The sequence below is a fragment of the Tamandua tetradactyla genome, chromosome 9 (genome assembly GCF_023851605.1).
Source record: "Tamandua tetradactyla isolate mTamTet1 chromosome 9, mTamTet1.pri, whole genome shotgun sequence".
NCBI classification, from domain to species: Eukaryota; Metazoa; Chordata; class Mammalia; order Pilosa; family Myrmecophagidae; genus Tamandua; species Tamandua tetradactyla.
In genome coordinates, this window is record NC_135335.1 from 48,932,282 (window position 1) to 48,956,950 (window position 24,669).

Sequence of the window (24,669 nt, forward strand, 5' to 3'; positions counted from 1 at the left end):
ACAGTGGTGGCTGCTGGGGCAGTGGGGACTGCAGGGGCAGCGGGAACAGCGGGGAGGAGGGCGTGGTGGCAGCCGGGGCTGCAGGGACAGCAGGGGTAGTGGGGACAGCGGGGGGGCAGTGGGGACAGCCGGGGCAGTGAGAACAGCAGGGGCAGTGGGAACAGCGGGGGCTGCAGGGACAGCAGAGGCGGTGGGGACAGCGCGGCCACGCCCCCCTCCTCCAGGAGACCGTTCGCGTCTGTTCCAGCCCTGCCCCCGCGCGGAGTGTAGGTCCGACACACACGCCCTAAAGGAAGAGAAGCGGCTGCACTTGGCAGGTCTTGTAGCCATTTCCATTTATTAGCATATGACGGACTTCACATCAGTTCTGCGATGTCACTGGACCTCCACGTCCCGTGGCCGAGGGTCCCTTCCAAAGGCCCGGGGAGAGCAGCGCAGGCCTTACGTCACTGCGCCCCAGTTCGCAAAACTCCGCAGGTCAGTCCAGAGAGTGAAAACTCTTCTTCCGGTAGAAAACGCAAAAACATAAAATAAAATTTGTGTTTATCTCTTCCATCCCATCCCACTCCCGTATTATATTTGTTTTTAAATATTTTTCAGCGATATAGGAAAAAATTACATGCAACAGAAAAGTATAAGCATTAATCAGCACTAACGATGTATTTTTAAACAGGATTTGTGCGCTCACTCTGCGCGGTCGCCCACAGCATGGGGGCTGCAGAGTAACGTCAGGGCGGCCCCCACTCCTGGGGGCGCCGGCCGAGGCTGCGGGGCCCACCCGGCGGGAAAGCCGGGGCGAGGCGGGGGCTGCGGCCGGAGCGGGGTTCCAGGCCCAGGAGCGCGTTTGTGTTGGAATAAGGAGGATGAGGAAGATTCTGGAATTCCATCCTTGCCCTAAGTGTTGGATCCGTTCCCCGCTCAGAAAGCAGAGGGGTCTGAGCCGAGAGGGACCCGGGGACCCCAACCGGCGGGGCTGGGGCAGCTGGCTCCGCCCCCGCCCCGCCCCCACCGTAGCTCCCCGCGTCAGTGGGCGGCACCGTGGCCGTGGGAGGGCGGTTGGGGAGGGGGTTCAGTGCCCACCCTGGCACAGCCGGGTCCCCGCCGGCAACACCCTCGTGGGGGCACGGCCCTGAGGGGAAGGAGGCGGCTGGGTGGCCCCGGGTCCCGCCCCACTCCCTGAAACAGATGTGGCTTCTGCGAGGAGGGCACGAAAACTGCCGCTCCACGGCAGCGGCCGCGAAAAGCCCTGCGGGATGCAAGACAAGTTGCTGACGCCCTCTCCTGCCGGGTGACTCGGAAATTTGTAGATTCCTTCCGTGCGTGGGCTCAGGGCTTCGGCACGGCGGCTCTCACTAAGAACCGCCTTTCTTATCAGCGCGGCCCGCACGCCCGGACACCCTGGACGAGGCGCCCCTGCTGCCCCAGCCCTGGCCAGGCACCTGGACGGCTGCACCCGAAGCCGTGCGCTCCTGGCGCTGCCCACGCGTGCCGACAAGTCTCGCTCCCAGAAGCTCTGTACAACAGTAGCCCTTCCTATGCCAATAGATTGGGGACTGCCTTGCATTTAGGAATGACCACAGTGCAGCCACGCGCGTGTGCCAGAGGACAGAAGGGGGCGGTGTGCAGAGGGTCCTGCACCCAAGGCTCCAGGGCGGAGCAGGGGCGGGCGGGGTAAACTGAGGCGGTATGGACCCATGCTTGGGGAATGGCTGCGGAGCTACGGCAGGAAAGAGCATTCTGAGGCTTTGGGCAGCATCAGTGTCGCCAAGGCACTTTTGGGGAGCAGCCCCGGCATTCCGCCCTGGCTGTGAGCGGCCCACGGGGGCAAGTCCAGGGGCTCGCGCTTGACCACGGGGGCGGCCCCGGGAGCCCTGCAATCGCCTCGCGGCGGGGGCGGCTGACACGCGCCCTGGGCCCGCAGCCAGAGGCAGGGGGACGGCCCAGGCTCGGGGGGTCCGGGCACGTACTCCAGGCGGGCACGGCTGGCCGGGCAGAACTGGGCCAGCTCCCTGTGGGGTCTGCAGGGAGCCCTGCTGTGGGGGTGCGCCCCCAGCACACTGTGCCCATAGGAGGGGTGCCGGGGCCCCGCGCAGGGGGGCAGAGGCGTGGAGAGGTCCGGCTCGGCCTTCAGGTGCACCCGGCCAGGGAGAGCGATCCCCGGGCTCCCCGCCTCCTCAGTGGCGCCCAGACACAGCTGGGGGGCGGCACCCAGGGCACTGGCATCATTTTCCACCTTGATGGGGAGGTCCCGTGGCAGCAACGCCTGTGCCGGGGCTCCGGGACGCATCGGTGCCCCCTGCAACCTGGCACTCTCGGTGGCATAGCCCCCTACTGCGAAGCGCTGCGCTCGGTGGGGAGGGGGCCCACCCTCCAGGCTCCCCTGGGGGCCGTGACTATGTTGGGGGAGCTGTGCCAGGCCTTGGCGCAAAGGCCTGCTTGTCCGGCTGGGGTGAGCGGTAGTGGGGTGGCTCAGTGGGTGAGGGCTGGCCGCATCTCTGAGCGCCGTGGCGCCACTGGCACTAAAAGGGCCCTGGACCCCCGGGCGGGGCAGGCAGGGTCCTGGGGGCTGGGCGCGCGCAGGGTAGGGCCGGCAGCTGCGGGGCTCGGGCTTCCCATCCGCACCGCCGTCGGGATCGAGTCTTCCCGCGGCCCAGTGAAGATGTTTCGTGGGCCCCTGGGCCTCCCAGTGGCAACTGAACGTGGGCATTTCCTTCATTTCCTTTCGCCCCCTCAGCCCGGGGACGCCTCGCAGCCTCCCGCGCTCCTCTTCTTCCCGGTCCCTGCAGAGAAAAGAGGGCGCATCAGCCAAGGCCTGGGCGCCTGATCCTGCCCCAGAACCCCAGGCCCCTGGCCCCCCAGGACCTCTGGCTCCCCGGTCCCCCACTGCCCCCCGATCCCCAGCCCCTCACTGCCACCCGATCCCTGGCCCCGGAATCCCTGGCCCTCTACACTCCCAGCCCCCCAGGACCGCTGGCTCCCTGACCCCCCAGTCCCCCACTGTCCCTGGCTCCCCCTGACCCTGACCCCAGCCCCACTGCTCCCCGGACCCCCGAATCCCACCCTGCGTGTGAGGCTGAGGCCCGCCCACTGACGAGGAAGGTACAGGTCCTGACACCCATCTGCCCCCAGGAGGCCCCAGTTCATGGCGGGGGGAGGCCCTAGTCATGGGGACACGGAACCTCCCAAGCTGCTGAGCCCCAAGAAGGCAGTCCCAGGACAAATCGAGAGGTCAGCTCTCCCCAAACTGCCTCCACTGCCGTCCTCCTGCTCAGGGTGGCCCCACCACTCATGGTGAGCACTGAACAGACCCCACCCCTTTTCTTGGCTCATCTGTGCTGAAGTGAACAAATGATGGCAGGAGTCAGAAACTCCACACGTGGACTGTGGGCCAGGCCCAGTACTCGTCAGTCCAGGAGGCCAACACCACGCAGGGCAGGCCTGGGCCAGCAGCACAAATGAATGAGTGCTCATGGGGAGAGGAAAGGCGGTGCATTCATTCACTGGGCATCCTTATTTATCTTACATTCCAGCAGAGTTAGTCATATTCTTAAAATAAATCAGTTAAAAACAAAGAAGACAGGATAGAAAAGAAATCATCTGGGTCTCTGTGCCTAAGCCCAATGCAGACATGACTAATCAATCACAGCACTCCTCCAACTGAGCCTGAGCAGGTTCTCCTCAGCACAGGAGCCTGTACTGATGAGGGGCGGCATGGGGGTCAAGCCGGGTTTCTGAGAATGTGGGAAGGCTTCTGTGCTGGTGTGCTGGGTTATGTACCCCCTGAAAACCCATGTTCTTCTAATCCAGTCTTGTGGGGCAGACCTTTTGTGGATGGGACCTTTTATTTAGGTTGTTTCCATGGAGATGTGACCCCACTCATTCAAGGTGGGTCTTAATTAGTTTACTGGAGTCCTTAAAAGAGCTCACGGAGAGAGAGAGGGAGCTCAGTCGGCACAGGGAGCAGGGACACAGATGTCTGGAGATACAGAAGCCGAGAGCGCCAGTGGAAACTGGAAGCCAGGATAGGACAGCAGACGCCACCATGTGCCTTCCCATGTGACAGAGAAACTCCAGACATGATAGGCCTTTCTCGGGAGAAGTTCTCCTTTTTGTTGGTGCCTTAATTTGGACATTTTCATGGCCTTAGAATTGTTTCTTGTAACTTAAGAAATCCCTTTATAAGAGCAGTCCATCTCTGGTATGCTGCAGTCCAGTAGATTTATCAAACTGCACACAGGCTGAGTATGAAGCTCCAAGAATGCGTCCCTCCACCAAAACCACTGTGGAACTGGCAGGAGCTATCTGAGTCCAGGGGAGCACTCCAAGGCATCCAGGGAGGAGTGGGAGGCAGAGGCTGGTAGATGGTGGCAAATATTGGTGAATTTCACCCTCCCAGCAGCTCCACCCCTCATATCCCAACCAGGCTGCAGGCAGCAGAGGTCTGCAGCCCAGGTTCCAGGTCCATCCAGCTGGTGCCAGGGTGGGCTGTAACGACCTGGGCCCCCAAAATCCAGGGGTCAGGTCTGATCGCTGATTACCACTTTTGATTGGCTTCGTCAGATTGCTGGGAGGTCAGCTCCAAGGGCAGCAACTTTCCAACCCCTCAGGTAAAAGTGGCAGAGCAGTCTTAAAGAGGTAGCACCTATTTTATCCTCGCAAATAGTTCAAAAAAATCATAAATTGGTAGCTCCAGCCTTCAACAACAACATAAAATATAGCTATCCCAGAAAAGTGGGAGAGCTAGATTGCCAAAGTTATAACAACATAATACTCAGAATGTCCAGTTCTTACAAAAATTATAAAACACACAAAGAAACGGGAAAGCATGGCCCATTCACAGGAAGAAAAGAATTTGTCAGAAACTAGCTCTAAGGAAGATCTTACATTGGATCAGTTAGTCAAAGACTTTAAATCAATGTCTTAAATATGTTCAATAAGTTAAAGGAACCCCCATAAAAAAACTAAATGAAATTGGGAAAACATTTTCTGAATAAAATAAAGAGACAGACATTTAAAAAGGGGACCAAAGAGAATTTCGGAGCTGCAAAGTACAGTAATTGAAACGAAAACTCATTAGGTGGCTTCAACAGCAGATTTGAGCAGGCAGAAGAAAGAATCATCTAACTAGAAAACAAAACAATTAAGATTATCCACTGTGAGGAGTAGAAAGAAGAAATTATGAAGAAAGAGAATAGAGCCAGAGGGACCCGTGGGACACCGTCAGGCACACCAACACACACATCACTGGAGTCCTAGAAGGACAAGAGAAAGGGGCATAAATAATAACCAAAACCACCCCAAATCTGATGAAAGACATGAATATAGACATCTGGGAATCTCAAAGAACTCTGAGGAGGAAAGACTCAAGGAGTCCTACATCAAGATACATGATAGTAACTATGCAGGTTTGAGTCTGTGGAACCCCAGAAAAACTATGTCCTTTTATCCTCATTCAATATTGCTGACTGGGAGCTTTCTGGTTATCCATGGAGATGTGACCCATCCAATTGTGGGTGGAACTTTTTTTTTTTTGCATGGGCAGGCACTGGGTCTCTGGCATGGCAGGTAAGAACCCTGCCACTGAACCACCATCGCACTGCCCTGGGTGGTTAACTTTTGAGTAAATGGTTTCCATGGAGATGTGTTTCCACCCATTCAAGGTGGGGTTGCTTCCTGGAGCCCTTTAAGAGGGAACCATTTTGAATAAAGCTTTAGAGCCATGAGAGCCCACACAGCCAAAGACCTTTGGAGATGAAGAAGGAAAACACCCTCAGGGAGCTTCATGAAACAAGAAACCTGAAGAGAAAGCTAGCAGACATCACAATGTTCACCATGTGTCCTTCCAGTTAAAATAGAAACCCTGAATGTCATTGGCCTTCTTGAACCAAGGTATCCTTACCTAGATATCTTAGATTGGACATTTCTATATACTTGCTTTAATTTGGACATTTTCACGGGCTTAGAACTGTAAACGTGCAACTTAATAAATCCCCCCTTTTAAAAGCCATTCCATTTCTGGTGTATTGCATTCCAGCAGCTTGCAAATGAAAACAGTGGCACTGCCAAATGCAAAGACCAAAGGGAGAATTTTGCAAGCAGCAAGAGGGAAGCAACTTGTCACATCCAAGGATCCCCAATAAGAGTTACATCAGATTCCTCATCACAAACCATGGAGACCAGAAGACAGTGGGAAAGCATATTTAAAGTTCTTGGAGGAAAAAACCATTGCAAAAATTCTATACCTGGCAAAATAATCTTTCAAAAAAGAAAGCGAAATTAAGACATTTACAGATAAAGTTGAAAGGGCTCATTACAAGGAGACAAACCCTGCAAGAAACATAAACAGAGCCCTTCAAACTGAAATTAGAGGACACTAGACAGTTACTCAAAGCCATAGAGAAATAAAGAATATTGGTAAAGGTGACTACATAGGTAGATATATAATCCTGTTTTATTGTAATTTTGATATGTAACTGCCTTTTCTCCCATATGACATAAGAAGCAAGCATGTAAAATAACATTATAAATCTACATGAATGAGCCAAGTTGTATAAAGACAGCTTATAAAGGGAGAGGGAGATATATGGGAGGAGAGAGTCTTGTATGCTGCTGAGGCTGGCATGGTACTAATCAAGCTATGATACCATTAGTTTAAGATGCTAATTGTAATTACAAAGTGTAATTGCAAAGGTAACCAGTAAGAAAATAATTACAAAACTATAGAGAAAGGGAAAGAAGGGAATCAAAGTGCTACACTACAGAAAAGCAACTAAAATTTAAAGTGTCAGTAATGGAGTAATTGAGGAACAAAAACATCCAAGACACAGAAAATTAAGAGCAAAATGGCAGAAATAAATTCTTCCTCTCAGTAACGATCCTAAGTGCCAACAGATAAACTACCCCATTAAAGGGCAGAGATTTGCAGATTGGATGAAAAAACCATGACCCATCTATATTCTGGCCAAAAGAAATTCACATTAGGTATAAAGACACAAAGAAGTTGAAGGGAAAAGGATGAAAAAAGACATTCTATGCAAACAGTAATTCAGAGAGCCAGAGTGGCCATATCATTGTCAGACAAAATGGACTTTAAGTAAAAAAAAAAAAGATTACAAAAGACAGAGAAAGATATTATATATTGATAAAAGTTAGAATGCAGCAAGAAGATATAATGATTTAAAGCCTATATACCTCCCAACAGAGCCCCAAAATATATGATACAAAAATGGACAGAGAGTGCACAGGTGGTTCAGTGGTAGAATGCTCGCTCTCTGTGTGGGAAACCCAGGTTCAATTCCCAGACCATGCACTTAAAAAAAAAAAAAAAAAAGGACAGAGTTGAAGGAAGAAATTAATTGTTCTAACTAAAGGACTTCAATACACCACTTTCAATAATTGATAGAACATCTAAAAAGAAGATCTTAAGGAAACAGAGGACTTAAACACTATTGTGTTAGTTTGAAGCTGCTTTTTCTGTGCCCCAGAAAAAGGAATGTTCTTTTAATCCACTCCTGCGGGTGCAGACCTATTGTGGGTAACACCTTTTGGTTAGGTCATTTCCATTTAGATGTGACCCAGCCCATTAATCCTTTTACTGGAGCCCTTTATAAGAGGATAAAAGAAAGAAAAAGCCCAGAGAGTTTGGAGAAGCTCCAGAGAACCAAGAGATGAAATTAAGAGAAGCTCATGAAGAAAAGCTAAGCTAAGAAGAAACTAGGGCAGGACCTACAGAAACTCAGAGAGGAAGCCACTGGAACTGAAGTGGAAAGCAATGCAACCTGGGAGCAAAGGACCAGCAGATGCTGGCTATGTGCCTTCCCATGTGACCTGGGTATCCGGATGCCAGCAGCCAGTCTTCAGAGAAGGTATCTTCCTATTGATGTTTTAACTGGGACATTTAAAGGCTTTCAAACTATGAATTTGTAAGTTAATAAATCCTCATTGTAAAAGCCAACCTATTTCTCGTATATTATATTTTGGCAGCTTTGGCAAACCGAAACAATGATTAACTAATTAGACCTAGTGGACTATTTTAGTTTCCTAATGCTGCCAGAAAGCAATACACCAGAATGGCCTGGCTCTTATGAAGGCGATTTATTTAGTTACAAATTTACAGTTCTTCAGGCAAAAGACAGCTGGCTTTTCTCTGGCTTTTTCTGTCATGTGGAAGGCACACGGCAACGTCTGCTGGCCTTCCCTCCCAGCTTCTGGATTCAAAGGCTTTTTCCAGGGTAATTTCCTTCTGCATCAACAAATGTCTGAGGCTGTGTTGACTCTGAGTTCTGTGAGGAGTTGTGCTGAGCTGTGCTGAGCTCTTCCTCTGTCTTCTGATCTCTCCTTTTAAGCCCCCAGCTAAGTAAATTAAATGTCAGTCATTGTGGAAGGCACTCCCCTTATCCGACCACAGATGTCATCACCCACAGATGAAATTCCTGTGCTGATGATTTAAGTCCCCAGGCATGGTCACCTGGTCAAGTTGATACTTGGACATAACTATTACATGGATATTACAAAACACTCCACCCAACAACAGCAGAATACACATTCTTCTCAAGTGCACATGGAACATTTTCTAGGATATACCATGTCATGCCACCAATCTAATATTACTAAATTTTAAAATATTGAAATCACACAAAGTATCTTCTCACAGCATAAAGGAATAAAGTTAGTTAGAGATCAGTAACAGAAGGAACACTGGGAAATTTACAGACATGTGGAAATTAAACAATATATAATTAAGTAACCAATGGTTCAAAGAACCTTGTGATTACTACAGAAATTAGTAAATATCTTGAGACAAATGAAAATGAAAACGAAACTTAAAGGATGCAGGAAAAGCCGTGCTCAGAGGGAAATGTATAGTTCCAAATGAGTAAGAATAAAGACACCCAGTCAATCACCTAACTTTATTTAAAGTTAGGCTCAATGAATGAACCTAATGAAACTATAACAGCAGGAGCAAACTAAATGAAGGAACTAGGAAAGATGAGAGCACAAAGCATAGATAAATGAATAGAGATCAATAAAATTAACAAACTTTTAGCCAGATTGACAAAGAGAGAGAGAGAGGACACAAATACCCAAAATCAAAGATGAAAGTGTGGGCATTACTACCGACTTTACAAAAGTATGAAAGTTATAAGATGGTACTCTGAAAAATTATTTGCCAAAAACTAGAAAACCTGGAAGAAACAGACGAGTTCTTTGATACATACAAATTACCTAATCTGACACAAGAAGAAAAAGAAAATCTCGAAAGACCTATAACAAGTAAAGAGATTGAATCTTTAATTAAAAACATCCCAATAAAGAAAAGTTCAGGATTGGATGGTTTCACTGCTGCTTTCTACCAAACATTTAAAGAAGATTTAATGCTAGTCTTTCTCAAACTCTTCCAAAATATAGAATAGGAGGGATTTCTTTCTGACTCATTCTATGAAGCCAGATTTATCCTGATAACAAAGTCAGAAAACGACATCACAAGAAAAGAAAATCACAGGCCAATATAGCCCATGAATACAGATGTAAAAATCCTCAAACTGAATTCAACAGTGTATTAAAATGATTACACAACATGACCAAGTGGGATTTATTCCAGGAATTCAGGGGTGGGTTCAACATATGATAATCAGTCCACATAATATCTGACATTAATAGAATGAAGGGAGAAAAGCTTACAAGATTGTGATGGTCAGGTTCATGTGTCATCTTGGCCAGGTGATGGTGCCCAGTTGTCTGGTCGGACAAGCGCTGGCCTGTCAGTTGCTGTGAGGACATTTTCTGGACTTAAATCTTTTTTTTTTTTTAATTTTTTAAAAAATTTATTTATTTATTAATTTAAAAAATTAAGAACAAACAAAAACATTAATATATCATTCCGTTCTACATATATAATCAGTAATTTGGACTTAAATCTTAACCATGCTGGCTGCATCCACAGCATTTGTAATCAGCTAAGGGGAGTGTCTTCTGCAATGACTGTCACCTAATCTAATCATCCAAAAGGCTTTTAAGGAGGATTCAGAAGAGACAGTCTCTCCTCCTGCTTCGGCCAGCCTCTCCTGAGAGTTCACTGAGGATTTTCATCAAAGCTGCCAGCTTGCGGCTTGCCCTACAGACCTTGGACTCTACATTCCCACGGTTACGTGAGACACTTTTTTACATTTTATATTTAGAGTTATCTCCTGCTGATTCTGTTTCTCTAGAGAACCCTACCTAGTACAAAAATCATCTCAGCTGATGCAGAAAAAGCATTTGAAAAAATCCAACATCCTTTCATGATAAAAACATTCAGATAACTAGGAGTAGAAGGAAACTTTTTAATATGGCAAAGGGCATGTATGGAAATCCCACAGCAAGTATCATGCTCAATGGGGAAAGACTGACAGCTTTGCCCTAAGATCAGGAACAAGACAAGGATGCCCACTGCCCCACGCTGTGTTGGATGTTCTCACTAGAGTGGTCAGGCAAGAGAAAAAAAGTAAAAGGCCTCCACATTGGAGAGGAAGAAATCATATAATCCCTATTTTCAGATGACATGATCCTAGATACAGGAAATCCCAAAGAATCATAAGAAAGCTACTAGAGCTAATATGCAAATGCAACAAATTTTCAGGGTATAGTATAAACATGTAGAAGTCTATTGGGTTTCTGTATACCAGAAATGAATCAGAAAAGAAAATCAGTAAAGCAATTCCATTTACATCAGCATCTAAAAGAATAAAATACCTGTGGTTGTGTGAAACTGTATGCACCCCAGAAAAACATGCTCCTAAATGTATTCTATTTCTTTGGATGTGGACACATGGTACGTAGAACATTTTGGCAAGGCTACTTCAGTTAAGGTGTGCCCACCTCACTCAGGATGGATCTTAATCCTATTCCTGGGTCCTTTATAAGAGAATGGAATTCAGATAAAGAGAGAGAAAGCCACAAAAGCAAGAAGTTCAAATCGACAAAACCCAGAAAGAGAAGGGAGAGGCCAGCAGACAGCACCATGAACCTTGTCATGTGACAGAGGAGCCCAGGGTTGCCGGCAGCCAATCTCTGGGAAGAAAGCATCGCCTTGATGATGGCTTGCTTGATGTGGACAATTTCTCTACCTTAAAACTATAATCTAACCAATTCCCATGGTTTGAGCTGAACCATTTCATGGCATTTTGCTTTAAGCAGCTTAGGAAACTGAAACAATACCTAAAAATAAATTTAACCGAAGAGATAAAAGGCTTGTACAATGGAAACTATAAAACATGAAGAAAACCTTAATAAATGGAAAGACATTCCATTTTCATTGATTGGAAGACTCGAAATTGCTGAGATATCAGTATTGCCTAAAGCAATCTACAAATTCAATGCGACCCACACCAAATTACAGCAGCTTTTTTTTTTTTCAGAAATGGAAAAGCTGATTCTCAAATTCACATGGAATTGTAAGGGGCCCCAAACAGCCAAAACAATCCCAAAAAAGAATAAGTTGGAGGGATCATATTTCCTGATTTCAAAACTTTCTACAAACCTATAGTAATTAAAATAGTTAGGTACTAGCATAAGGATAGAAATATAGTCCATTCAATGGGGAAGAAATTGTCTCTGCAACAAGTGGTGCTGGGACAACCGGAATTCCACATGGGAAAGAATAAATGTGGATTTCTACCTCTCACCAGTACAAAAATTAATTAGAAATGGATCCCAGACCTAAATATGAGTTAATACTATAAAACTCTTAGAAAAAAGCACAGGGAAATATCTTCAGGTCCTTGTAGTAAGAAATGGATTTTTAGATTATACACCAAAAGCACAAGCAACAAAACAAAACTGGATTAAATGGGCCTCATCAAAACTAAAAACTAAAACAAACAAAACAAAACAAAACAGTTTTGTGCATCAAAGGACATTACCAAGAACGTGGAAAGAAAACCTACAGAATGGGAGAAAATATTTGGATATCAGAGATCTGAAAAGGGCTTAGGGTCCAGTATATACAACTCAACAATGAAAAGACAAACCGCCCAATTAAAAAATGGGGAAAAGACTTGAATAGACATTTCACCAAAGAAGATATTCAATGGTCAATAGTATACGAAAAGATGCTCAGCATCACTGGTCATTTGTGAAATGCAAACTAAAGCCACAGTGAGACTCCATGTCACACCCTAGGATGGCTTTCATTAAAAAACCTGAAGACAGCAAGTGCTGGGGGGAGGCAGCGGATTAGAAGCCCTTGGGCAACCGCATGGGAAGCGGTGGCAGTTCCTCAGAAAGCTAAACACAGAAAGCCTGGCAATCCCGCCCCTAGGCACGTCCCAAAAAGATGCGACAGCAGGATTAGTGCTCACCGCAGCACTACGCACAACAGCCACAGGGCGGAAGGAAGCGGACTGTCCACCACCCAAGGAGTGAATAAGATGTGGCCTCCCCAGGCAACGAAGAGTGTCCAGGCGTGAAAGGAAGGGGCGTGCTGCCCACCCCACAGCATGGACGAACCCTGAAGACCCCACGTGGCGGGAAGCAGGCCAGACACAAAGGACAAACACTGTATGGTTTATCATTACGGAATCCTTAGAATCAGCAAACTCTTGGTGACAGGAAGCAGGACAGTGGGGACTGGGGTGGGCTGGGGGGGGGGGTTCTTGCTGAGCGAGTGTAGGTTTTGGCTAGGGCTGAAGAAAATGGTCTGTCCTGCCAATGTACTGAATGTCAAAGTGTCCACTTAAACGGCCAAAATCATTTTTGTGTTGTGTATATTTTACCAAAATTAAAAATAAATAATTTCAAAACCTCTTTTGTCATCCCAGACCTAGGAATCTTAGTGGCAGAGGTTCCCAGCAGGAACGGAGATTTCTACCAAGCAAACAGGCATGCCATGAAGCACCACACGTCAGCAGCCAGCTGAAGCTGTTTAACATCAGACGTGCCAAAGAAGAAGGGTTTTTCAACCAAATAACTCTCACTGTAGTTCAAGTGTCATGCCAGGGGACACCTCAGGGATGCCACTGCCAGCCAGGCTCACAGGGCCAGAGGGTCAGGGTCAGGTGCCATTCCACGGAGGAGCAAATACTGCGAAATTCCTGAAGCTGAGCTCAGCACTTAAGCATTTTGAAAACCTTCAATTATTAGATTTTGTCATGATTTTGATGGAATGTATTTTGTTAAAATCAAGCAGTGTTACTATACCAAATTTTTTTCCCACCTGGTTTGAGATAAAGAGAATTTACCATTATATTTTATGTTCAATTAATGTTTTATGGCAATGTCATGGACAAATATGAAAGTAACTTTTAAGTGAGGGTCGTAGGGTTATGGATAAATATTCTAAACTTTCTTTAAAGGTCAACTTTTTTTTTTTTTTACAATGACATAAAATCATCAAAAGGAGAGCTAAGGTGCAGAGTTTGTCCTTTGCTCCCTGGAGGCCCTGCCTGTCCCTCCTTGCGTGGCCATCCGAGTGCACAGGAGGGCTCACCTTGCCTCTGGGCCTGCGAGGCGGGGTTGGGGGTGGGGGGCATGCCATCCATGCGTGCCCAGCCCCAGCCTTGTGTACCCTATGGCCTCCCTGGGGCCCCAGAGGGCTTAGAGGGGCGCTGGGTGGGATAGTGGCCTCTGCCCCCCGCCCCCCGCAGGAAGATCTCTGCCCAGCCAGGAGCCGCCTCGAGCGTCCTCCCCACCCACCCCGGACACTGGGGTGGCAGCCACAGCAGGCGGCCAGTGAGACACCCCCCCCCCCCCCATGGAGGCCAGGCTGCCCAGCAAGGTCAAGGGCAGGGGCGGGGCCCGGCAGCCTGTTCCCCAGGGCCTGTCCCCTGGCCGTTTTCCCGCAGGCCCCGCAGCGGCAGCATGCAGGACGCTCCGTGGGCTGTGCCCCGCGCACGTGTGGCTGGCTGCGGCCCTGCAGGGCGGGGGTCAGCGCTGAAGGCCGCAGGTGCAGAGCCAGGTGCCTCTTCCCTCCCTCTGGCCCCTTTAGCTGCGCCTCAAAGGGGGCTTATTGGGGCGCCCGGAGGCGGCGGCTCAGCCCCCCGGGGGTCACTGGGACACAGGCGTCCGGGAGCCGTGCGTGGGGCGGGGCATGGAGGGGGAGGGGCCGTCCCCGCGACCCTGAGGGGCAGAGCAGGCTGCCACCCCCCAGGCCGGCCAGGACTCGCTCGGCCACACCAAACCGCCCCCTCTAAAGGGGGCATTTCGGTGGCAGAAGCCAGGGTTTCACGGGGCAGGTGGTTTTCCCTGAAGCGTCGAAGGACAAACTCTCCCTGGGAGGAGAGCGGACAGAGTTCAGAAGAGCAGCCGCCAGGGACCGGGTGCCCGTGGGTTCCAACTCGGCAGTGCACGGATGAGAGCAGGCGCGCGGCAGGCGCGGTGGTGACAGCAGCCCACGCTAGGTGCCCACCATGCCGGCTCGAGTCCCCTCCCCAGGCCGATGAAGGTCTAAAGTGTTTACTTCCCCTCCCCGCCTCCCAGGCAGGACGGGGAGGGGGGGACGTCGCAGAGCGCACCTGACCCTGGTCAGGTGACCCTGCTGACCCCCTCCCTTCTGACCCCTCCCCCTGCTGACCCTCACCCGCTAATCACCACCCCGCAGACTCTCCCCCGCTGACCCCCTCCCTGCTGACCCCCTTCCCCCGCGGACCCCCCGCGACCTCCCCTCGGCACACTACCAACCGCGCGCTGCCTCTGCCCAGCGGCCAGGCATCTGCACTTCCCCACACAGACGCCAGGGGGCGGCACGGCCCCGCTCTCTGCGTGGACCTACGTGTAATGTTTTCCCTCTATTTTGTTTTTAGGACAAACATCCGGAAAAGAGAAGGCTCATTATGTGAACTTCGACTATGAAAATCAAGTCACAACAGTTTGAAAAGTACAGAAAACTCTGAGGCAATAAGTGAAAGAGAATGTGGCAAAGTGGGTTCAGGGCTGCGGGTGGGAAGAGGGGCCTTGGCTGGCGGGCAGTGGACACGCCGCGCGGCGTCTGGGCCGCTCCTGTTTTACTTGCTACATCAGTTATTCCTGCAGCGTTTTCCTTGGGTACTTCTGGTTTCCCCTCCTATTTTATAGCGTTTACAAGTAAGAAGGTTTGTTCAACTAAAAGTGCTCAGAAAGGGGCTGCTGTGTGAACACCCTGAGGAGGACAAGCGGCACCTGTCCAGCGCTGTGGCCGCCAGCGGCCCTCGGTGCCATGCCCGGGAGACCAGCGCTGCCTGGCAGACCCTGCGCAGGATGAAGCTCAGCGAGCAGAAGTGACAGCAAATGCCTCGACAAGCCTCCCAGGCAAGAGCAAAAGCCTTAGGGTGACACTGCGGCCCACGGGTCAGTGAGGGAAGTTCAAGAGGAACAAAACCTCACACCCTCAAGAGAGCTGTGGGCACTGGAAAGGTCTGAGGGACGGCCCTTCCTGGGCCCGGCCCTGCCACCCCTGTCCATGGCCGGCAATGACGGGAGCCCTCAGACGGGGCAAGGGCCAGTGGGTCCCCAGATGCAGGTCACAGCCACCATGTCCCTTGTTGGCAGGTCTGGGTGGGTGGGCGGGTCTTGGCCAGCGGCCTTCCCCTCAGACTGGGGCAGCCCTGGGACGTGCTGGATGGAGCTCAGGGCTAGGCCATGGGTCCTCTGGATGTGACCTTCCACTGCTGCAGGGGACAGGCGGCAGGTTCATCAACCTGAAGGTGGCGGGTGGGGGAGGGGTGTGCAGAGTCCTGGGCTGACACTCAGGAGGCCAGACTCTGACAAGGTCCACTCAAGGCCTGAATCTAGAAGGTGAGGTAATGAACGCAGGGAAATTCGGAGCCAAAGCACAGAGCCCAAGACAGAGAGGACGTGTCCAAGCGGCCGTGGTGGCTGAGCCGGACCCTCAGGGGCAGGTGCGCAGGCAGCGCCTGGGGGACCTCAGGGCCAGGGCACCACTGGCACTGGCTCTGCTCGGCTGGGTTTGAGAAGTTCAGGCCAGTAGACAAGCTGCACACCTGAGGACAGGTGGGGTTTGGGAGCCACCTGGAGAGCCCTGGCAGCGGGCTGAGGAGAGGGAGAGGGGGAAGAGAGGCACCAGCTGCAGAAGGGGTTCAGGTCAGGCTGGGGGATTCTCTAACGGAGTTGTCGGGACACAGAATGCTTGTCGTGCAGGGGCTGCACCTGCCACTCGAGGGCCCATGTGGACCAAGTGCTGTTTAGAGCACCTGGGGGGCCTTACACCTGCTCAGGGCCTCACACCTGTGGGGGTCATTGCACCTGGTGGTGCCTTGCCCTTGGGGGGCCATGTACCTGACAGGGGGGCGGCCTCACACCTGGGGCTCAGGGCCTCACACCTGGGGGGTCATCACAGCTGGGGGGCTCACACCTGAAGGCCTGCACCTAGGGGTCTTTCACCTGGGGAGACTTTGCACTTCAGGGGTTCACTGCACCTGGTGGGGAACCTCACACCTGCACAGGGCTGACTCTCACGCTTGCTGATGCCCCCCAGTGAGACTAGGACTGCAGGCCACAGTGTGTGCCCCCAAGGCCGACACGGGTTCTTGGCGCAGCCCTGAGGGGCCAAGATGAGCAGAGAAGGGGGTCTCCAAAGCCACAGAGCACCAAGCCTGAGACCCTCCCCCCACGAGGACACAGGCCACCCTTCCGCCCCACCCACTCCCCTCCTGCTTAGACACCCCCATCCCACGGGAGCTGTGAGACCCTCAACTCCTCAGGTGAGAGCAGTGAATGGGGCTGGGCCCTCCTGCAGAGGCTGGGGGCAGGAGGTGGGCTCGGAAGTGGGCTCCGGGTGGGCTCCCCAGCTGCTGCAGAGCTCCAGGGGTGGGGAGGTGAGCCTGTCTGGGCTGCTGCGGTGAGATATGTGTGACAGGAGAAGGTACCTGTAGCAGGTGCAGGTAGGTGTCTGCGCGTCCCTGGAAAGGTGAACATCAGTGGCAGGCATTACATCTTTCTGCGCCCACTTAACCCACTTTGGGGAAGTGTAGGTGAGAGCCGTGTGGGTGTCTCATCCTGCTAGAAGGGGAGGAAACTCTGGGACAGGCTCGGGTGGGACAGGCGTGGGTTGCAGCCAGGCAGTGATGCCCCCACCTCCACCGCAGGCCATCTGCCTGGGGCTCTGCTCTCCCGGGGGAGGGGCCGTGGGGAGCAGGGGGGAGCAGGGGGGCCCGGGGTGCTGGGTCGTGCCCCCGACGCGGGCCCAGCACGTACTCTGAGGCCGGCACTGCGTGCACCCCCAGGAAAATGTGTTCTTAAATCTAATCCACTCTGGGGGGTGGGGATCCATCGGGCTCTCCGTCAAGGGAGCTGGGGCCCTGCCCAGTCAGTACCCCGAGCCCTTTTTAAGAGAACACAGTTCGGGGCGCAGAAGCCACTGGGCCGCGGCAGACAGAGAGGAGGGAGACCCTGGCCTACCCCGGGCGCCGGCGCCGCCTTCAGGCGTTTCCTGGCCTCAAAGAGCGAGCAGAGAAATTCCGGTTGTTTAAACTAATTCTCGGCATTTGCTTAAGCCGCCCCGGAAACGAAAACAGGAATGAAACTACTCTGGCAGTGTTGCTGCCGGACTTTGCAAATTTTGCTTGAAACATTTCTTTTCAAAGTAAAATAATAGTTGTTGCTCATAATTTACCAGCTTTAAAACACCAAGCTCCCTGCCTTACTGCTTGTTGCCGGTGCAGGGAAGATGTACGGAAAATGCCAGGCTGTGGAGCCCCTGGTGACCAGTCCCCCACGGGTGCGTATGGCGCCCACTCACCGCGTGTCCGCCCTGGGCTGGGCCCGCAGTGGGGGGCCCCTGGGCTTGGCCTCGGCGGGGGGCGGGACCGGCGCCGCCACGCAGAACAGGGAGAGCCGGGCCGGCAGGGCCGCCCCCGACGGCGCCCTCTTCCTCTGGCCGAAGAGGAACTTCAGTTTTCCTTGAAACTGCATCGTCTGGTGTTTTAAAGACAGAAACGAAGGCGTGTGGCCCATCAGCCAGAGGCGCAGGCCCAGCAGACACTGGCAGGAAGCAGCTCCCACCTGGCCACGCGGGACCCCCGGTGTGGGAAGGCTGTGCCCGGCTCTCTGCAGCCTCTATGTTCTACTGACATGTGAGCTCTAAGGCGGCCACATGTGAGTGTGTGCCCGTGCATGTGCCTGCCCACAACCAAGGAGGGGTCACCCACGCCCAGGCAGGGGTTGGTTGAAGCAGATCAGCTCTGAGGGCCCGTTCAGTTTCCAAATTGCCATCTCTTCATGCTCAATGATAAAACTTAGGGACCCGTGGTTTGATTTATTGAAAGTGTAACTCTGAGTTTAAAAGAGAGAAAATAACTTAGGAGCTTGTCACAAAAGAAAATAGAAGGTCTTTCTATACGGAGCAAGCTGGGCTGTAACTGATTTGGTCAACAGATATATTGTGGGGTATTCCTACACCTGAGGGGAGACTAACCCCACAACACGGCCCCACCCTCTCCCTATCGTACCTTCTTTCCATCTATTCATCCATCCTTCCTACCACCCACCCACCCACCCATCCATCCTTTCAGTCGTCCAGCCTTCCACTCAGCCATCCATTTGTCTGTCAGTTTATTCATGGAACACCCTCTCACAGAGCTCCTACTGTCCCGGTTGCATGATGCTGGCAAAAGCTTAGCATTTGGCTCTCCAGGGAAAAATGCCCTCATTTGTAGTGTTTGCCAACTTCTGTGGCGTTAATACTGCTACCATAGCTGATTTCAAGTTCCAAACTACCTGACATTAACAGGACCCCCAAATTCTTGCAAATTTAACAATCGATTCCTATAGGCAGCAGGAGCCAGCCCCAGCACGGTGTGGGGGTGTCTCTGGACTGCAGAAAAAGGGGACTCTCCCCAGCCACGCTGTGTGCTGGGAAGAGCCTGGAGGTCAGTCATGGCGGGGAGCTACACAGCTCGCCTGCTCTTGGGGAGGGCCAGTGCAGGGCTGAGCCCCACGCATGCTGTGGAAGGACAGGCTTCCAGATGTAATAAGGCACTTATTTTGTATATCTTATTGCAAATTTTTGCTTCAAACTAATCTGTCTTGCTCATTTCCTGCATTCACTGCTTCCTTTTATGGTTACCTTTTTACCTATAGTTCCTCAATTTGTGTCATCTGGAAATAGAGTTTTCAATGAAACAGGAATTGATTATCCAATTAAAAAAATGAGCAACAACATTCTTTATCAGCAGTCAATAATAGCTTCCTCAATTTACACAACATTTAGAACAAAATATTATCAGAATAAAAAGACGTTTTTGTGAGCCAATTTCCTAAACAAAATGTGAGGAATTTTGAGTATTTGTGGAAGCAGAAGACCGGGATCGCTGTGCAGAGGAGTGGCTGCTTCACTAGCCCAGCACCCTGGAAGAGTGGGGAGAAGCTGCAGGAGTGCAGGGCGCCCACCTCCCAGGCCCCTCCCCCCCCACCCCCGTGGACCACCTGGCCCAGCTGCTGACTGAGGCTAGGCCGTCCTGTTAGGCACAGGCACGGGTGGGGGCGTGTCCTGGAGGAGCAACCAAGACCGGGGTCGGGGCTCGGGGCTCCGGGCACTGGGCTGAGCAGCACATCGCCAGCTGTGCTCACTCCCCAGAGGGGCCAGCGAGGAGAGGGTCCAGCTTCACCCAACAGAGAGTGGGGCTCACCCCATTCACCAGGGGGGTTCAGAACACAGGTGTGGGGTGACCTTCGGGGCAGGGGTGGGGCAGGAGAGGTCTAGGGAGGTGGGGAAGGGCAAAGGGGCGCAGAAGGGTCGGGGTGCACCGGTCAGTGGGAAGCCTGGGGGCGGCCCTGAGCTCTGGGTGTGGGAGAGAGGAGCTCCAAGAGGAAATGGCAAATTTCAGAACTGGAAGCTGCAAGTGCTTTTGCAGGAGAAGAAACTAAAAGCAAAACGCCTTTCGGGGGGATTGTGGGCCCGGGTGCGGATCAGCCGCAGCGGGCGTTTTCTCTGCCTCTCCATCCCACCAGGGACGGCCCATCCACGTAGGGCAGCGGGGGACATTCGGGAAAGAAAATTAAACACATGAATTTTAAATGAAGGCGCAGCTGAGACTGAATAAGGACTCACTGTGTAAAACTCGTGCGGGCATTAAATGCAGGAACCGGTTTCTGCGCCTCATCCTATGGGTCCCGCCACGGTCGCCCACGTTCAGCCATTCTTTCACTCGCCCCACGGCCAAGACCCTGCCCGGGCCGCCCCGCGAGGCCAAGGCGGGCTGCAGCCACGCCCCCGCCCCTCCGCCCCGCTCCCCCCCCCCGCCCCGCGCACCTCCCAGCCCCTACCCGCGGCCCCCGCGCCCCCCGTCCGCGTCACTCACCAGGAAGCCCGAGGTGCTGTCCAGCAGGCAGCGGACGCGGCAGACGAAGCAGCGCCGCAGGAGGGCTGAGTACTCGGCTGGGGGGCCGGGGCCGCCCTCCTGGGCCCGGAGCAGCCGCGCGAGGACGGCGTCTTCTGCGGCCGGGACCGCGCAGAGGGCGGCCGGAGAGCCGGGGAGAGGAAGCACACGCACTCGGGTCAGCCCACCGCGCCGCGGAACGCACGCGCCCCGCCGCCCAGCCTCGGGGCCCCGCGGCCAGGCTGCGGGAAAGCCTGTTTGCTCCCCTGACCGTCGACAGGGCAGCGAGGGCAGGTGTGCTAAAGCTACTGGGCCACCGCGCCCACTGCCCGCTGCGCCTAGGCAACCTCGTCCCTCAACTGCGCGATCTGCGGGGACACAGGCGGCTATGTGAGGCTGCGGGGCCTTAGAGGCACCCTTCAAGCCTGAGGGCACACGCTGGCCACCCTGTGGGCGCGGCCACAGCCCTCTGGCCTCGGGGCCCTAAGCGGGTCCGAGGGTGCCCTAGGGAGGCCCCTCGCCAGAGCTGACCACCCGCTGCCGCCACCCCCGCCAGCTCGCAGCACCTCTTTACTGGGCAGGGCCATGGCTTCGTTGGGGTGAACCTGGATAGGGGGGTTCGTGCGGGGCAAAGAAATTTCCTGAAAGGCGGGAGTTTCCAAAACAACAGGCTAGTTTTTCAGCGCCGTGGCAAGGTGAGGGGCCCCAAGCCGGGGGACGCGGGACGCAGCGCAGGGGGGCAGAGGGCGTGGGCAGGTGAGCTGAGCACAAGGGCAGAGGGCGGAGGGCGGGGGCAGGTGAGCTGAGCATCGAGGTCAAACTGGAAGGAAACAGACAGGAGCGGGGTGGGCTTTGGCGAGTTGGGCTGGAGGTCCTGGGGTTGTGCTGTGCCCCTGCCCACCTGTCTCAGGGCGCTGTCCAGCCGGCAGGCCGGGGGGATCCATGGCCCAGTGCAGCTGTCTACAGAAGTCCTGGCGGTCGTCCACGTGAATGTAGTCGTAAATGTTCTGGTGCATCACGTCGGTCTGCAGGGTGGGGTAGGCCGCCTTAGCCCCGCCCTCGGAGGATCCACCCCTCGGCGAGAGCGACTGGAGCTGCAGGCGCTGCCACGGCCGGCTGCCTGGCACAGGCACCCCACGCAGGCTCCAGTGCTTCCTGCCCAAGGCCGCCCCTCAGCTGTGGGAGACACCCACCCGGACACTGCCAGGGAGAGCCCACCCAGCCAGGCCCTGCGACCCCTACACCCACCGAGGTCCGGGATGAGGAAAGAAAGGTCCTTTAGTCTGGGGACAGAGGTTTCGGATCCCAACATTTGGCAGAGGGAGACACGCTTTTTCTCACTTACCTGGTGGAAGCCCAGGTAGTCCACGATGGTGGCGGACGCATAGAATATCATCCCCTCCGCGCTCACCACCAGGGCAAAGCCGTTCAGAGACTAGAAAAAAGCACACGAGAGTTTTCAGCCCTTTCTCCCTCTTCGCTGCATATTCTGTCCCCAGGAGCCCAGATGGACTGCATGTGTCACCATTTCACAGGCCGAAGAGCAAAGGCCCACTGCTGGCCTCGGCATTCTCTGAGGAGTCTCCAGTTTGTAAGATACAAACACCATCGTGATGAGAAAACGGCACACCATCAACACGTGAGGAACAAAAGGACAAAAGGAAATTTTATCTTATTCTGCATGGATTTCCCCATTCATACACTTGCTTTTCTATAATATTCTATAATATTTGGGGATCTTATTGATTTTTCTAAGAACTTTTATCAGGAAAATGTATGAGCTCTGTCGAGTGCCTCCTGTATTTCCTGAAAGCAGCATATGCTTTTTCCGTTAGTCTGTAAAGTGGTGAATTACATTGGTACATTGAATCACTCTTACATTTATGGAATAAACTGATCTGTGATTATTTTCTTTATATGCTCTTGGAATTGATTAATTTCACTAAGGAGTTATGTATCCATGTTTAAGATAAAACTGGCCTATACTTTTCTTTCCTTATTTTGAAGTCAAGTTTATTAAATCACCAAGAAGTGAGTCTGCCTGCCTCGCCTTCTCTCTCACCTCTGGACGGCAGTTCTCAGGCCTCTCTGCTCCCCGAAGCCACGGCTCACCCGGCCTCTGAGGACTTCAGGCTCTGGCAACGTGGGCAAAAGGCAGTGGATTTTTAAAAACTCTACTTGCTAACTTGGTAATTACTTGGTAATTTTATTTTAAATTTACAGAAGGAAATTATGCTTACGTGTGTAAATTTTCACTTATTGGGAACAGTGGCATGGAATTAAGTTGCCCAGAAAAGCACGCTCTCAGTCCAGTCCTGTGAGTGTGAGCGCATTGTCAACAGGACCTTTTAATGAAGTTACTACAACTAGGGTATGGCCCGATTGACTCAGGATGGGCTTCAATCCCATTCTTGAAGGACTTACAGGGGAGGCCACAGAGAAAGAAGCCACAGGGAGCAGACAGCAGCCGCCAGCCCACAGAGCACAGAAGAGCAGAGAGAAGACACTTCTGTATGCACAGCCTGGGAGCTGCAAAGATCCAGACAGACAGAAGTCACAGACCAGGGTGGAAACCAGCCTTCCAGCCCCTCAAACCCTGAGCCAACAAATCCCTGTGTTAAGCCCACTCATTAGAGGGTATCTGTTTTAGCAGCTGAGAGACTGAAACACCTGGGTTGTAAGTCCCAATTTTCAAAGATCTGGTTTATCTCAAGAAGTATTGCTTTGTTGTTCAAGAAAATGAGAGGAGGGGAAGGTCACCTCTGTGTGTCCATCTGTCCTTCTCACTCCTTTTTTTTTTAATACATGGGCAGGCACTGGGAATCGAACCCGGGTCCTCTGGCATGGCAGGCAAGCATTCTTGCCTGCTGAGCCACTGTGGCCCACCCTTTCTCACTCTTTTTTAAAAATATTTTTACTGAGAAATCTTCACACACATACATTCCGTACATGGTGTACAACCAATGGCTCACAATATCATCACATAGTTGTATATTCATCACCATGATCATTTTTTGAACATTTGCATCACTCCAGAAAAATAAATAAAAAGAAAAAAGAAAAAACTCATACATCCCATACCCCTTACCCCTCCGTCTGATTGACCACTAGTATTTCCATCTGTCCAATTTATTTTATCCCTTATCCCCTCATTATTTATTCATTTTTATCCATATTTTTTTTACTCATCTGTCCACACCCTGGATAAAAGGAGCATCAGACACAAGGTTTTCACAATCACACAGTCACATTGTAAAAGCTCTATCATTAAACTATCATCTTCAAGAAACAAGGCTACTGGAACACAGCTCAACAGTTTCAAGTACTTCCCTCCAGCCACTCCCATGCACCATAAACTAAAAAGAGATATCTATATAATGCATGAGAATAACCTCCAGGATAATGTCTCAATTCTGAAATCTCTCAGTCACTGACATTTTATTTTGTCTCATTTTTCTCTTTTCCCTTTTGGTCAAGAAGGCTTTCTCAATCCCATGATGCCAGGTCCTGGCTCATCCCAGAATTTTTGTCCCACATTGCTAGGGAGATTTACACCCCTGGGAGTCATGTCCCACATAGGGGGGAGGGCAGTGAGTTCACCTGCCGAGTTGGCTTAGAGAGAGAGAGGCCACATCTGAGCAACAAAAGAGGTTCTCTGGGGGTGACTCTTAGACCCAATTATCAGTTGGTTTAGCTTCTCCTTTGCAGGAATAAGCTTCATAGGGGTGACTCCCAAGATCGGGCTCTGCTTATTGATTTGGTTGTTCCCACTGCTTGCAAGAATATCAGGAATTCTCCAAATGGGGAAGTTGAATATTTCCTTTCTCCCCAGCTCCCAAAGCGACTTTGCAAATACTTATTCACTGCCAAAATTACTCTGGGGTATATCAGGGCATCACACTAACCTGGACAAACCAATAAAATTTCACACCCAAGATTCTGTGTAAATTTTTTTTTCATGCTGTGAGTATCCCCTGATTGCAGCACCACTGGTGACTTTTTTTGGGTGGGGAGTGTACGGGCAGGGAATGGAAGCCAGGTCTCAGCACGGCAGGTGAGCATTCCACCCCTGAACTACCCTCGCAGCCCTGTGCGGTTTTCCTGCATATTGTGTGTGCGTGTGTGTGTGTGTGCACATGCGTAGAAAAGAGGGCATGAGGCTAAGTCAGGCGTGCCTAAAGTCCGGCTTCATTTGAAAAGCAAGTCCTCCCGCCCACCCTGCAGCAGGGGCGTGAGGCTGAGCAGAGGGGCCGGGCACCTGGAAGCCCACGTGTGTGTGTGTGTGTGTGTGTGTGTGTGTGTGTCAGCTCCCGCACCCAGTGGGCCTGGCTCTCCCTTCTGGGATGCGGTGCGGCTGAGCCCCCCATCAGCACCAACCCTC

The 24,669-nt window shown here is 52.0% G+C and overlaps 1 protein-coding gene across 1 annotated transcript in view; it reads right to left on the bottom strand.

The window, feature by feature from the left end:
- Nucleotides 1-805: 805 nt before the first annotated feature.
- AHRR (aryl hydrocarbon receptor repressor) overlaps nucleotides 806-24,669 on the bottom strand; it is a 122,765-nt gene continuing 98,901 nt past the window's right edge. Inside the window, exons 5-9 of the mRNA XM_077116775.1 lie at nucleotides 21,634-21,723; nucleotides 21,190-21,313; nucleotides 20,271-20,404; nucleotides 17,711-17,886; nucleotides 806-2,780 (exon numbers count right to left, since the gene is read on the bottom strand). Of these exons, the coding sequence (XP_076972890.1) occupies nucleotides 1,718-2,780; nucleotides 17,711-17,886; nucleotides 20,271-20,404; nucleotides 21,190-21,313; nucleotides 21,634-21,723 (1,587 nt within the window). The 3' untranslated portion in view covers nucleotides 806-1,717. The remainder of the gene's footprint in view (nucleotides 2,781-17,710; nucleotides 17,887-20,270; nucleotides 20,405-21,189; nucleotides 21,314-21,633; nucleotides 21,724-24,669) is intronic.